Source organism: Tursiops truncatus, chromosome 18 (assembly GCF_011762595.2).
Source record: "Tursiops truncatus isolate mTurTru1 chromosome 18, mTurTru1.mat.Y, whole genome shotgun sequence".
Taxonomy (NCBI): Eukaryota; Metazoa; Chordata; class Mammalia; order Artiodactyla; family Delphinidae; genus Tursiops; species Tursiops truncatus.
In genome coordinates, this window is record NC_047051.1 from 8,182,650 (window position 1) to 8,198,323 (window position 15,674).

The 15,674-nt window shown below is 40.1% G+C and overlaps 1 protein-coding gene across 1 annotated transcript in view; it reads left to right on the forward strand.

Moving 5' to 3' along the window:
• Positions 1-2,693: 2,693 nt before the first annotated feature.
• The window catches only part of RXFP2 (relaxin family peptide receptor 2), a 47,747-nt gene continuing 34,766 nt past the window's right edge, over positions 2,694-15,674 (forward strand). The window contains exons 1-5 of the mRNA XM_073795481.1: positions 2,694-2,712; positions 3,990-4,136; positions 6,483-6,560; positions 10,014-10,119; positions 10,924-10,995. Coding sequence (XP_073651582.1) covers positions 2,694-2,712; positions 3,990-4,136; positions 6,483-6,560; positions 10,014-10,119; positions 10,924-10,995 — 422 coding nt within the window. The remainder of the gene's footprint in view (positions 2,713-3,989; positions 4,137-6,482; positions 6,561-10,013; positions 10,120-10,923; positions 10,996-15,674) is intronic.

Sequence of the window (15,674 nt, forward strand, 5' to 3'; positions counted from 1 at the left end):
AGGAATAGACAGCATAATATGCTGTCTACAGATGGGTATTGATTCTTTTTCAGTATGCGCCAAATACAGCAAGGATTCTTTTTTTTTTTTGCGGTACGCGGGCCTCTCACTGTTGTGGCCTCTCCCATTGCGGAGCACAGGCTCCGGATGCGCAGGCCCAGCGGCCATGGCTCACGGGCCCAGCTGCTCCGCGGCACGTGGGATCCTCCCAGACCGGGGCACGAACCCGTGTCCTCTGCATTGGCAGGCGGACTCCCAACCACTGTGCCACCAGGGAAGTCCAGCAGGGATTCTTAATCATTTTCTAAATTGTATAATAACCGAACGATAAATACCTTGAAGACTAAAAAAATACTTTCTCATCAAAATAAAAACATTACCCTGCACCTATGGGAATTCTACATTTTTAAAGGGGCTATTCCTTCAACTCTTCTTTTATTCCTAAATCACCCATTAATTCATTTGTTCATTAAAAAAATTTTATTGAGCACCAAGTAAGTATGAGGCACTAGGTTAGGATTTAGGATACAGAAGGCAAGGGGTAGGTAGGGAATAGATTCTATTTATTTATTTTCCTTCCACACAAAATTTATACCTTGAGTCGTTTTCAGGCATGTTCCATTCTGGGGTGAAAATGTAGAATTTTGAGAAATACAGTTGGTAGGTGCCGTTTGTACATGGTCAGTCTTTCTCCTCCCCTTTCTTCACCCATACTTGCTAGGTGAAACCCATTTTTTCCCCAGGGAAAAGGAAATAATCTTGATCCTTCTTGTCTGTGACACTTGACTGTCTCCCTCAGAATGAGTCTGCATCTGTGAGGATGCACATTCAGTGGAGTCCAACCCTCAGAGAACTCAAGGATATCTTCATGATAAAACCCTATAACGGAAGACGATATTCCACCTTCAAAATATCTTACACAGCCTCAGTTTTCTGTTTCAAAATTGTCTTTAATCAAATGCTTAATCACCTCTTCTAGATCGATAAAAAATATTATTAGGAAGTTGTAAGGACTTTTTTGTTGCTTAATCATTTACAACCCCCCTTCAGCTTTCAAAAGAGATTTGAGGCTGCTTAAAATAGAAAGCGTATATGTCACATGGCTTTTAAAATAGAATAACATGAAGAAGTTGGAGAAACTTTACTATAGTCCTATTATTTCTTTCATAGAAGTCATATAAAAAGATCGTGCAATTCTAAGGCACAGCAACCTTCCATTAAAGTCCTAATTTTCACTTTGCATTGAAATTGCCTGTATGCCAACATTAACCAAGGGTCTACCGCGGGCCAAGCACTCTTCAGCACTTCACAAGCACTAACTTGTCTGGTTCCTGGGATATTATCATTACCCCTATTTTAAATATGAGAAAACTAAAGTTTAAAGAGGTTAAGCAGCTTGCTCGGAGTCACACAGCTTGGGAGTGGCAGAGAGAGTTATAATCTGGGTCTGATGGTCTCCAGAGGACTTCATTACTAATGAATATTTTAAAATAGTGGGTCCCATGCCATTAGTGGCCCGTGAGATCAACCTAGTGAGTTGTGATGCCTTTTCAACTGAATAAGATAGAATAGCAATGATCAGAGTTCATCCACTGTAGTAAAAGGTAAGTAATATTTCAAGAAATTTTGCTTTCTGTGTGTGTGTATGTGTGTGTGAGTTTGTCTGCCAGACTGTGATGTGATACCAAACTTATTTCTAACTGTGAGTGACTATTTTAAACAATTCTAAAGCTGCTACACTAAGAAATATTGACCCTTATTCATGTTCCAAACACAGGAGGACAGCTAGTTTTTATAAATCTGCCCTCTGTAGAAATCGTTATAAGAAAGAAGTTAAGAGATTTTAAAATCTATGACTCAGCATCCCTCTCCCTGTGTGAATAGGCTTAACAAGCCAAACCCCAGAGCCACACAGCAGAGAGTTTTCCTAAAATAGTCAGACCTGACTGGTCTTATGCCCAGTTGCTCATACTAAATCATTCATCGACCACGGCAGCAGACGCAGAGAAAATAGTTCTTGCTTTTGTAAAAACAAAAATCCAGTGGGTAGAAAAGAATCTGAGGGCCACACTCGCCACTCAGGGCAGGCCTAGTGGATGCAGCAGCAGCAGCTCCCATGGGAGGATGGACACTGCTTCATCCGCCTGTGCCCAGGAAAGGGCCAGATGCTGCTCTTTTATGTGTTTGCTGGGTCTTGAGGGTCACCACGACTAAAGGACTAAAGCTCAAAAAATCAAATAATCTACTCATCCTCTCTAACAATATCACGAAAAGCTTGACAATGCACCGTAACTCAGACATAGCTTCAGTGCCTGTAGCAAACCCCTGCCCTCTTACAAACGGCATGATTCATTACACAAGGAAGGCCAGCAGCCTTCACCGACTTTAGGAGAGCCTGGTGATCCGTCTGGTGGGAGAACACCTCCGTGCAAGGCAGCATTTGCTTGGAGCGCCCAGACCTCGCCAGGGTGTTTTCCCAAGAACCAGAGTAGAAGTGCCTTCATATTCTCAGCCTTCATTCCTCATCTTTATGTGGAGATAATAATACCAACAACACAAAGTTGCCATTAGGATTAAGTGAAATAATTAGGAAACGCCCGGCACACAGTAGAAGATGCTCCACGAAGGTTGGTTCTCTAGTTCTCTGCAGTATTAAAAAGCCCCATACCCCCAGCCCAAGAAAATTCCTGGACATGACGCCAACCTTCAGTGGTGCGGTTAGGAAAACTTTGCCAACAGCCCTTGTTCCCTTCAATTAGTCATGATGAGTAGACTACTACACTACTCTCTGCCTGAGTCTGCATTCTCCTTAAATCTGTTTCTGTGAAGTTTCATCTTGCGCTCCCCCCCCCCCCCCCACTCACATTTTATACCCTTGACTCATTTATTTTGCAGCTGGGAGTTTGTACCTCTTAATCTCCCTCGCCTATTTCTGTCCAACCCGTACTCCCTTAAAAAAAAAAAAATAACATGACTTGCAAATTTTTACTAAAGTATTTACAAAAAAACCACATCTCTTTATTTTCTGGAAAGTACTCTTTCAAAATTAAAAGTGTCTCTTGCATCTAAAATTCTGGAATTTCTTTGGTCATCCTATCCACAGTTATAGTAACTTTGTAAATGTTAATTATATTTCCTTCCTGTGCTTTCTCATTCAACCCAGCAGTTGTTCAACTCTCATTCATTTTCTCGTACATTCCCAGCACAAGAAGACTATTTTTAATTCACCCTCATAGAAGACTTATGCTCCTTGAAGTGCAGGTTCCTGATTACCCCTAGCAAGACGGTTAAAAATGGGCCTCTGGGGTCAGAGGGTTGATCAAATCTACCTGTGTGATTTTGCATTCAACTTCCCTAACCCTGAAATAGGAAGGATACTATCACCCACACATAGACTTGTTGAAGGAATAACTGAGATTAACCACTGTGCAAACTACCTGGCACACAATAAGCCCAATGAGTGTTAGATGTTATTACTCAGTATTATCTCTCCTTGTTCCAATGCGGTTCTGGATTTCACTGTCATGCACACTTAAACTCTCCTTTTGCATGTGTATTTTCATTATGTCACCTCAAATCTTCCTTATAAAGGATTAATAAGTAAATAAATCCACCTATTTGGTCCTGTTAGCTCATAGTTTTACCTTTTGGTTTCCAGGAGTGGAAACCAAAATTAAACAGGTCTTTAATTTCATACAAAAGTAGGACAATGGCTTTGGTTTTGTTTACCGTTGCCTTCCTGAAGCAAATTCAAAATGAGCCTTGATTCCACTCTTGGTATAGCTGGTGTTTGGTATGATTGTGATTATTTTAAATGTTAAAATTATAACATTATATTTTTTTTCAGAGAAACTGTACACTAAGAATAACACCAGACAAACTCAACTCATAGCATTTTGTGAAAATTAAATGGAATAACACAAAAAGAGTTTGGCCATGTTAACAAGCTCTTCTCATTACGTAAGACTTTTGTCCCCTCTTTCTCATAGATTTTGCACTGACCGAAGGAAGTACAATCACTCCTTTGTGCCCAAAAGGGTACTTTCCCTGTGGGAACCTGACCCAGTGCTTACCCCGTGCTTTCCACTGTGACGGCGTGGACGACTGCGGGAACGGAGCTGACGAGGAGAACTGTGGTGAGTCCTGGGCTCAACTCCATACGGACGCCACCCCTTGTGAACCGCCCGAAACTGTGGGTGGATCAGATGCTAATGGTGATGAAAAAGGGGAAAAGGGGATTTGGTACTCTATAGGGAATCCTATTGTGACACAACTAATTGCTTCCCAATGGATTTGTGATAATTACCAGAATTTTCATATATTGAAGTTGCTTAAGTCAGAAGTGTACGTATTACAAAAAGTTGTATTTGATGAAAAAATAAAATTATTTAAAGTTCTACTTGGATACCCATATGTTAATTTTAAATGGCTTACTATGACCACTTCCCTATGGCTTGGTAATTTGATTCAGCTTCAGGAATATCCTTAAAGGGCAAATGGGCCTGCCTAGAGAATTAAGTTATTCAGTAGACCTATATCCAGTGCCCCTTGTGAGCTCTCCAAGTCACCAGGGCTCAGCAGACTCAAGGGAGCCTCAAAAGCCTGCCCTCATGCAGTTCACAGGGACCGTGTGAAGAAGCAGGACAGTAAACTTGTACGTAAACAAATTAAATAATTTCAGAGAGCGATAAGTGCCATGAAGTATACAGAACAGGATAACGGGATAGAAAGTGAGTTGGGGGAAAGGCTACTTTAAAGATATAGCCAGAAAAACCCTCTCTGAGATGATGACATTTGAATTGAGAATGAAATGAAAAGAAGAAAGAAACCGTGAAATATTCTGGCGAAGTTCCAGGCAAAGGAGACAGCAAATGCAAAGGCCCTGAGGTTGAATGAAACAAGACAATGTGTTTGTGGGAAGGAAAAGCCCGATTGGCTTGGGCAGAGTGTGCAAGGATAAAGAGGGTAAAGAGGTAACAGGGGTCAGATCACGAAAGGTCTTATAGGCCATTTTAGGTCTGTATATCAGGACTGTACATGTCATCTAATCTAACCCGTGTGTTTTTCTCTCGAAGAAACTGAAGCCAAGAGAGGTTGACATGTCTAGTTAGTCACAGAGTACACGCTAGAACCCAGGTCTCCTGAATCTGAATGAATCCTGTGTGATTTATACCACACAGAACTGCCACTCCTTGGCACTGCCCAGCTAGCAATCAGAGGCGACGGCAAAGTCCAGGAATGCCAGTGTGCATCTCTAGAATCTGCTCTCCTGCCCCAGCACCGCTGCCTTCACCACCTGTGAATCACTCCTGCTCAGCCTGTAGGGTGCAGTTTAGGTGTCCCCTCCTGCCCTGAGAAGCTCGGCTTTCCCAGCCATGCCTCCCCACCCTGAAGCTCCACCCCAGGTCTAGGACAAGCACCCATTCTCTCTGGGTGTACCCGGACGACTGTACTGAGGACTGCCTTGTCTTCACACTGTACTTCTCTCACTAGACATAAACCCCTTGAGGAGAGTTCTCATTTGTTTTGGTGTCACCAGATCCTAGAACAGTAGAGTACAATCAGTGCTCGTGATGGGGCAGCTCTCTGGACGCCAACGGCAAGTCACTCAAATTCTTGGCCTTTCCTCTTCAGTGGAAATCTTAGACCGTGCATGTTAGCTGCCTCATGAGGGTGTTAGGAACGCAAATTAAATAATTCATGTAAAGACATCAAATAGAATAATTTGAAAAACCACTGAGGTTATCAGCAAGAAATAAAAATAAACTAAAATTTTCAGAGATCAAAGGGACCTGCGGGCAGTTATTTAAATTTACTTTTCTGTTTGTATGAACTTCAGTATCATACATCATACTGTGTGTTTTATCACTTTAAGAGCTTATGCTAAAGTAATGATGCTTCAAAAATCAAGCCTTCTTTTTTAAAAGAATACAATTTTATTGCAGAAAACGGAAAACTTGGCAAATAAGCAGATTATATCATCTGACAAGTTGAGAAAATATTTTTCTCATCAGGACTAGACAGACTTTATTAAAAGGAACTTGGTTTTTTTCCTTATTAAAAAGGTCAGGTGCCATAAACTTTGTCAGAACTCATTACATATATCAAGTATGTATCTGCATACACGTATGCATATGACAAAATAAAATTCAGATTATATTTTCTTCTGAGGACCTCAAAATTAAGCTCAAACATTTAAAATGTCAGCATTAGAAACAGGTGATATTTTTCAAGATGGATACACGTATGGAAAATAATCATCTATTTTCATTATATATTTTATGATACACACATTTAAATTATTTGTAATTGCAGAAAAAGACTCCAGATGTTTGCCTACCTTTCCCTCCCTTGTTATCTTTCTATTACTTAAACAAATTTTTAAAATTGATTTCATGATCAAATTTTTATACTTTTGTTTTGTAATTTGATACTTTACTTCTAGAATAACTGACACATGTTCATCGCCGTGTGTTTCACAGGAGACACTAGTGGATGGGCGACTCTGTTTGGCACAGTCCATGGAGATGCTAATAATGTGGCATTAACACAGGAGTGCTGTAAGTGGTATTGGTTTGAAGACTCAACCTCAGCTTTGCGAGCAACATTATTTATGGGGCATGGATTTATATGGGTAGTGTGATAAATTCCCTTTAGAATTTCAATTTCAGTTCAATGTATTTCAGTGGTCTGTTATCTGCTCTTGGGACTGAAAAGATAGAAAGAAGAAAACAACATGCTCCATTCATGCTCATTCTGTGTATTAGCCTGAGTGCAAGAATACATAGGTACTGAATACTTGCGACAAATAATAAAGATCTTACTCCCTTTGCTTACTTTCTTTAATAAAGATATTAAGCACCAACTACTTTCCAGGACCTATGTTAGGCACTGAGAGTGCAAGGATGACTAAGGTCCTCAAATACCTCACACTGTTGCAGGAAAGACAGACCCTTATAGAAGCAGGAATGGTACAATATTTGTGCGAAACTGAAGGAAGGATGTTTGCACAAGGGAATGTGGAAGCCCTTTGGGAGAAATGATGGCTGTGCCAGGGATGGGGAGAAATCCACAGACAAGGTGACATTGAGATGGGCTTGGAAGTCCTTGGATGGAGGGAAGGGGAAGAGGTGACAGGATGAGCAGGGTAGTACGATCTGCACAACAGTGGGGTCAGTCAGAGCCTGCTTCACATTCATTCTAGTACATGCGCTGGAAGGGTGGAGCCAGGCCACAAAGGGTTTGGGGTGCACTCTTCGGAGTCCAGCCTCTATCCCAGAGATAGAATTATATCTCTCTATATACACAGATTGTATTATATGTTAATATATTATTATATTACATATACTATGTATATACATAGATATAATTATGTATGTGTATGTACAATTACAAGCATACATTAGTATGTATACATAATATATGTATATGAAGTCCATATATTAAATACCACACTATAGTATATTATGCACTTTATAATACCTGGTTATAATTACCACTTATTAGGTACTTTATTATACACAAATATATCATACATAAAATTAGAAATTGAAAAGAGTAAACTAAAAAGCTTAAAAATAAGTATAACTGAAAATTCTAACGTTTTCTTCCGGAACCGCAATGGGTCATCTTGCACACATGCCATTGTGGAGATCACTGCTGTATTCAAGGTGTAACCACCAAAGTTGTGAGCTTATTTCCATTTAGTGAAGAGGAAGATGGAGTGATAAGAAGTGTATGTGAAAGTGATTCTTCTACCAGAATTTTAAAGAATGGATTAGAACAGTGTTCTCACCCTGAGACAATTCTGCCCCTGGAGAACGGTTGGCAATGTCTGGAGACATTCTGGGTTGTCACAGCTGGAGAGGGGTGGGTGACTGCTGGCATCTAGCGGATGCAGGCCAGAGGTGCTGCTGAACCTTCTACAGTGCACAGGACAGCTCCTCACGACAGAGAATGACCCTGATCTGACCCCAATGTCAACTTTGCCGAGGTTGAGGAGAAAGCTTGGTGAAAGAGACACTGAACATTATGTTTCTTGCAATGCTCCAGACTAATACTAAGAACCTGAGCCCAGAAAATACCTTTGGGAGGAGTGAGGTAGAGCTTCAAGAGGCACTTCAGAAGAAGAATCCAGAGGTTGGGGTTTGACTGACCTACAGGTGAGGGAGTTACACTCACATTTCTGGTTTAGTCAACTGGCTCAGCTTGGAGTACGCGAAATTCTCTTATTGGTAAACAAGAGCTTCCAGTCCTAGGCTTTCGATCTAATAATGTAACCGCTATTTTCAATGTCAATTAAACATTGAAGCGAACAATCTGGAGTTATCTTTAGGAAGTTGAGATGATCAGCATAAGCCTACGAACTCCACAGAATATTTTCTAAACACTTATACACTAGAATGCATCTTCTGGATTAGGGAGGCGCTCAATAAAAGTGTGTTGGATTTACTAAAATTTGGTGAAATTGATTTTAAAGATGAAGTTTGAATAAAAGTGATCTAAAAGAGGCAGAGCAATTAGAACTTATAATCAGATTTAAATAAATAATAAATATAAACATTTGAAAAGAACTCTCACTTCTTTTAGCTCCTTCAAAAAAAATACCCACAGGATCAGAGGCAACATCAAATGCTCCATTAATATCATCCCCCAACTCTCTCTCTCTCTCTCTCTCTCTCTCTCTCTCTCTCTGTCTCTCTCTCTCTCTCTCTCTCTCTCACACACACACACACACACACACACACACACGAGTCATTGTTCTGTGGACCAACTTGGCCTGGTTTCTCCATAGATTTCTCATATGCCATTATTTTAACAATTAACATAATTAATAACTACATAATATATAAATAAAAGAATTATGTGATAGTGTTTATATATTATTAATATATTATGATAAATCTTACTGATTATGGTAATATGCCATTGCATTAATAATTACGTGAGTCCCTTCAAGGTAAATCCTAAAGTGTTTTCCTTCCTTCTGAATGCTTCGGATAGATGGATCTTTGGTCCTTTTCTGCTTTACAGTTTCTCTACAACTTTTACCTACCACGTTAACTTCATAGTAATGAAAAGCTAAGAGCCAGAATGATAGGGTGTCTGGGTTGGTTGATTTCACTAAGGCACAGTGATGGCCACTGCCCAGCCTGCATCTCACTCTTGTCGCAGCTGTAAGAGAAGTTTGAAAGGGGGAAAATAATTGAGTTTGATTTTAACCAGCAAGCATTTACTGAGCAACCTCTTTGTGCCATTCAATTAAATGGAATTGACTCAGTTACACCCATTAAAGATTTATTCAATCATACTCATGTTTTTCATTGAGAAGAACTTAATCTTGTTCACCATATGCTTTTATGCTATTTAAACATCCCTGTGGTTTCTTTCTAATCCCTTGTTAAATGCCTCTGAAATGACCACTGGAAGCTAGAACTGAGATGAATACCACATGAGTCTATATTTGTTTTTGGTTTTGTTTTTCATACTTTATTTATTTATTTATTTTTGGCTGCATTGGGTCTTCACTGCTGTGCACGGGCTTTCTCTAGTTGTGGCGAGCAGGGGCTACTCTGTTGCAGTGCACGGGCTTCTCATTGCGGTGGCTTCTCTTGTTGCAGAGCACGGGCTCTAGGCACGTGGGCTTCAGTAGGTGCAGCACGCAGGCTCACTAGTTGTGGCTTCTGGGCTCTAACGCGCAGGCTCAGTAGTTGTGGTGCACGGGCTTAGTTGCTCTGCAGCATGTGGGATCTTCCCAGACCAGGGCTCGAACCTGTGTCCCCTGCATTGGCAGGCGGATTCTTAACCACTGCGCCATCAGGGAAGTCCCAAGTCTATATTTGACTAGGAGAAAATTCTTGTTTGCTTTTATTATGGACCAGAATAAGTTCATTTAACAAGATGTGAATGTTATACATTCAATGGAAAAAGAACAATGCCAGTTACTAGAAATAAAGTCATAGTTAAAGAGGGGTTTTTTTTCCTATTGAATCGTTACTCTTTTTGCCCCCTAGTTTTAAATCAGTACCCACAACGCTGTGACTGCAAAGGAACTGAGTTGGAATGTATAAATGCTGGCTTGAAGTCTGTGCCAACCGTTTCCAGCAATGTGACATTACTGTGAGTAAAATTCAAATCTTGATATTTGCTCTTGAAGTCACGTGAAAACCGTGTAGTCTAATCTAACCTCTCTTTGTTCTGTTTTATGCTACTTATATATTAGCAAAATCATAGAAAGTCCCTTTAAAACCACCAGCCATCAGAGAACTCTGCACACTCTTCTCCAGGGAAAAAATGTTTTAAACATTGTATGTGTTTAAAACAGGTTATCGTTTAGCTCACAAACGTCTGTGGCCTGGAGTTATTTTCAATTTCCAATTCATGTGTTATTACTAATATGCCAGTACTATACAAGTAAAAATAAAAATTTGAAAAAAAGAAAGGTACTCACTTATTCTATCTCATTTTAAATAGTGGTAATTTGTCCAGGACTTTAAGGTATAAAAGACCCGCGAAGCTAGCTATGACATAATTGTGCAAGTTTTTCTGAACTCTGCATAGAAGTTTTGAGAGCCTCAGGAATTTGCCTGCGGACATATCATAATTTGGGCATGCATGAGTTGGTTAGGATTTTCGTTGTGTTTTGTTAAATTAGCTAGAGAAGAAAAAGTTAAATCACCATAGATGTTCCAGTCTATTATATTGCACTAACTGGCTAACCTTGTCAGATATTTGCAAACTGTTTTAATTTTGCTTTATGGACTTTTCGTTCTCACGTGAAGGTTCTTATGTATTATGGGCATTTTCAAACGTGTGTGACGTGGTAATGGAGCATCATCAAGTATTCTCAAGCATGCAACTTCTAGGGAAGAGTTTGATTGGTCATAAAATCCATAATAACGTATTCTTTCCATGTTATTTTAGGTCTCTTAAGAAAAACAGTATTCACAGTCTTTCAGATAAAGTTTTCATCAAATACACAGAACTTAAAAAGATGTAAGTAGCTATTCATAGTGTTTTTATGGGAAAATCTATGGGATGTTTTGTTTAAGATGTTTTTAATCTAAGAGTAAAATGAAGTATAAGGTTGATTACCTTTATCATTAAAGTTATTTTTCTAAATGTTATTAAGATTAGACAATAAAGCATTGAAAAGTATGCTTTCTTTCCATTTCATAATTTAAAATAACAACTGGTTTTACTTAAACCTTCTGTAGAGAGTTAAACTGGATTGAGCATCTCAGTAAGAAAATACATAGTTCCACGGTTTTACTCCAGATCATTTGGAAAATGACATTGCCGATTCAGAGGCACTAGATGCACTTTTTAACCTGGAAGAGTGTTAGCATAGACAAGAACCATCGTTTAAAACATACAATGATAGGATATGGACTGTCTCCCAGGACAAAAAGAGCAAAAACTCGATCTTGGTGAAATCGGTGATATTAGCATATCTGAGGAAAGAAAATAACAAATAGGACAAGGTCAGCCATGAGAAACAAAGTGTCAGGATGCTTCCAGCATCATCAAAAAAAGAAAACCAGGATCTGAGAGATACAATCCCTAGAGATAGTCTCTGTTGGGGGGCAGGGACGGATTGTGCATCTCCACCATAACTCCCATGAACTTTACTGTGACACTGTTCATATCAAGATGGAGAATCTCTTTGCTTTGATTCCCTGCTCATCAATCAACCTGATGATGACTAATTAACTTCCTAAATTATTCATACTTAAGTATCTGGAAGATTACCTTGGATGGGGAATAATAACATTCTAATTAGTGGAATGGAATACATCCTATTTAAATAAAGCAATTAGGGAATTCCCTGGCAGTCCACTGGTTAGGGTTTCACACTTCCACTGCAGGGGGCATGGGTTCGATCCGTGGTCGGGGGAACTGAAATCCCACATGCTGCCTGGCGTGGCCAATAAATAAATAGATAGGTAGATAGATAGATAGATAAATAAATAAATAAAGCAATTAAATATTCAACCTCTTGAGAGTTTGTTTACTCCGTGTCAGTCCCTCTGAGCCTGAGTCACTCTGGGATAATGGAGAGGTCAACTTTCTGCGCTTGCCAAGGTGATCATTAGACTAGATTAGAAAATTAGCAAGACAATGTTGTAAGGCCCCTAAGTAGTACCATCATCTTACAATTTTGCCCTTTAACATTCAGAATAGAAGGGAAAGTTTCTAGAAATGTGATATATATTAAAATCCAGGATAAAAAATAATCTGATCCTTTGCTGATACTGGACAAACACATTTGGTTTGAAATGCCATCAACAGTTCTGTGCTGCTCACGAATTTAGGTACAGACTCCCTTATACAAGAAAGGAGATCCCTGAAGGAAGTCCATTAGCGAGGAAGAATCTTGTGTGAACATAGAGAATCATGCCTGTGTTTGATTGTAGCCTCCGTGATTCAGTGAGCTCCTTCTTCTCCATCCTGGAGAATGTGGTCCTGTTGTTATTGTCCCCTGGAGTAGCTATGCATTGGCTCTGGGGTTCCAGACTTCTCTAGAGAAGAAATCTTAACTATACTGCTTCTGGTCTTACTGGAAATGCTTAGAATCACAGCCTGTTCATTTCTACAAATCAGTATTGTCTTTGCATTCCCTGAATAATGCTGAAGGGAAGAAAACTAAAATAGCCTAGCAGAAAGGAAGGAAAAATATTCATGTTTTAGAGTAGCTGTTTAAAACTATTATCTAGAGTCATAGAAGTCTTATGAATTCCTAATTAATTAATTCCTAATTAACTCCTCATTATTTACAAGGTAACTAAAGTCTGCAACAGTTAAATGACTTACCTAAGATCTACAGCTAACTGGGAGAAGAGCTAGAATTTACAGCCCATATCTTCTGATGCCCAGTGCAGTGTTTATTCTACAATAACCAGAAACCTAGAGATGGAAAGAAATTGCTCTAGCATCTAACTGAATCTTCTACTACCAACACATACTCTTCTGTCCCACTCAGGACTCCCTTCTATATCTTTTGCCCCCGAATTTGGGGAAAGCTGACTTCTGGGGAGGCAGAGGTATCACTAGAAGGTTAAGCAAGGAGATTTAAAATTAGACTTCACAGGCCAAGTCCTTCCACTGATTCATAGCTTTGTTCTGTGTCAATACTTCTCTCTCGGTATCTGGTAGCCCACTGAAGGGAAGAACGTGGAAGCGCTAGTGATAATACAGGCCCCAATTTTCCCTAGTGAAAAAAAGCAGAGATTTTTTTTCCCACCAGATTGCCCAGATCAGCTGGCAATTTCTCTAGTTAAATGTTGAATTTCTCCTAAGCCTGAGAAAACTTAAGTACCACATCATAACCTGAGTATCACTCAGCAGGGGTTCTCTTAATGCAAGCTGTTATTTGATGCTTTCGAGGCAATTTGATTCTCCCAGAGACTCAGAGAGAAAAAAATTATAAGACTCTTATCAATAAACATTCACCAAGTGTCTCTTAATGCAAGGCACATCAAGGGGGATTAAACGCAATTTCTTACATCCATCTATCACTTTTTAAAGTTGGCAAAGACTTCCAACATTTGGAATTCTCATTTGGGCTTTGACCCTCAAGGTCTGTGAGGTAGGGCAGACAGCGTCAGGTTCCTTTCAGGAATGAGGAAACTATCCTTGGAGAAGAAAGGTTGTTTGAACAAAGTCAGCCAGCTGACAAGTATTAGAACTTGGCTTCAAAGCCAGACCTCTGACTGTAGTCCTCTGGAAGTCCACCCACATGGGCCAATCTCAGAATATTGTTACCATCGATGAAAGTGTCCAGAAAACAAACTTTGGTTTCAAAATAACCGAAGTTCTTTATAAACATTCTTCAAATATCCTAAAGCAGTTCATACGCCCAGCAACTCTTCTTTAAATCTCCTTCCCCTCCCCCATCCCCTTTTCATACCACTCAGCTCCTCCCGTCACTCTCCGGAACCCGCAGAAAAATCTCCCCAGAGTCAGGCAAGCCCTTGTCCTGTCCTGTCCCTTTTCTTCCTGATCCTGCATTACAACAGTCCAAACAACCAACGTAGCAAAACACAAACCGTCCGCAGGAAGAGGTGTCAGGGGAAGGAGGAAACTAGATGGACAACCCCAGAACTCTTGGTAGAGACAGCAGGAGGGTAAAAGCTGGCCAAGCCCACATGTTCGTTCATTCTTTCAACAAATATTTATTGATACCTATGAGGTGTCAAGGATATAGCGGTAAACAACACATATGAAAAGCCCTCTCCTCAAGGAGCTCAACTTCCAATGGAGAAAGATAAAAACGCATAGTGTGTTAGATAGCGATTATGGGGGAAAAAATAAACCAGGAGGGGAACTAGGAGGTGCCGAGGGAAAGGAATTTCAAACGATATGCAGATAAACTGTCCTGTCACATAACTCTACTACTGCCCAAAACATCTGAAAAGCTCCCCATGATTCTGAGGTTTACCCCAGGAGATCAGAACACACCCAATAAGTCTTCTGTGTAACTCCTCTGATATTCAAAGATGGCCATTATCACCATGCACCCCACCACAGGTTTCTCCCCATGCAGCCTCGAATCCTCAACTTCTTCCCCAAAGGGCCTGGTTTCAAATCTGTTTGTCACTCTGTATATGGTCACCTACGTATTCCTTACGTGTAGTATCTAGAATAAATGTAATATTATCACTTGTATGACACATACAAGGGCAGAACAGGGGGAAGCTAGCAACCCTTCCTTTCTAAACTCCTTATGCCCTAAGGTTACATTTGTTCTTTTTGTGGCTACTTCATACTCTTAACTCCTAGTGACTGTGTCTCTGAAATCCCTCATCCTGTACCACATGCATAACTGACAAGTGACGGCTTCTCCATCCTGTACGTGTGCGCTTAGCACCTGAGAGCTAGTCGTGGCACTTCAGATTTATCCCTGTTCAGTTTCACCCTGTTACATTCAGCCTTTCTTACCAGACGGGGAAGATCTTTTAGGCTCATCCAACAGATTCACTCTTCATCCCAGCACTCTGTTATCTGAAAATAAGATGAGCCGTCTTTACCTAAGTCATGGAGCAGAATATTGAGCAGGACAGTGCCAATATTCTTTATTTTGTCTATAAAAGCATCATAAAACCACTTAATCAATGCCTGGTAGACATATAAGCAAAGTCGACCACACATTTTTATCTGATCAGTCTTTGAATGAAGAAAATCAAGTTGGTCTGACGTGCCCTGTTTTTCGTGAACTGCCTTGTTCCTGTTCTCTCTGAGGTGCTCACGAAGCAGCATCACAATATCCTGTCCTACGACCTCGCCCAGAACCAACTTCAAGCTCATCCAACTATAGCTTGTGAAATCGACTTACCTTTTGGAAAATCAAAACGGCATTTGCCACCTTTAAGTTTCCAACCGCTCTTCCTTTTTCCAGATTCCACTGATCACGACTGAGTGTACGCATTTTCAGTGTTTCTCAGTTTCTAGGAGAAATTGTCCAAACCAGAGGCTTTAACTCATTTTGATTAACTTATTCTACCATTTTGGACTTTCACTGCCACAATGCTCTATCCTATTTATTCACTTCAGTCCTGAGATCACCTTCGTTGACCAAGAAGACAAGAACAACGTAGGAGTTGAGAATTTATATTATTTTATTATTTCATGATAATATAAAACATGTCCCACACAGCAGGCTTGGGCTTTTCCTT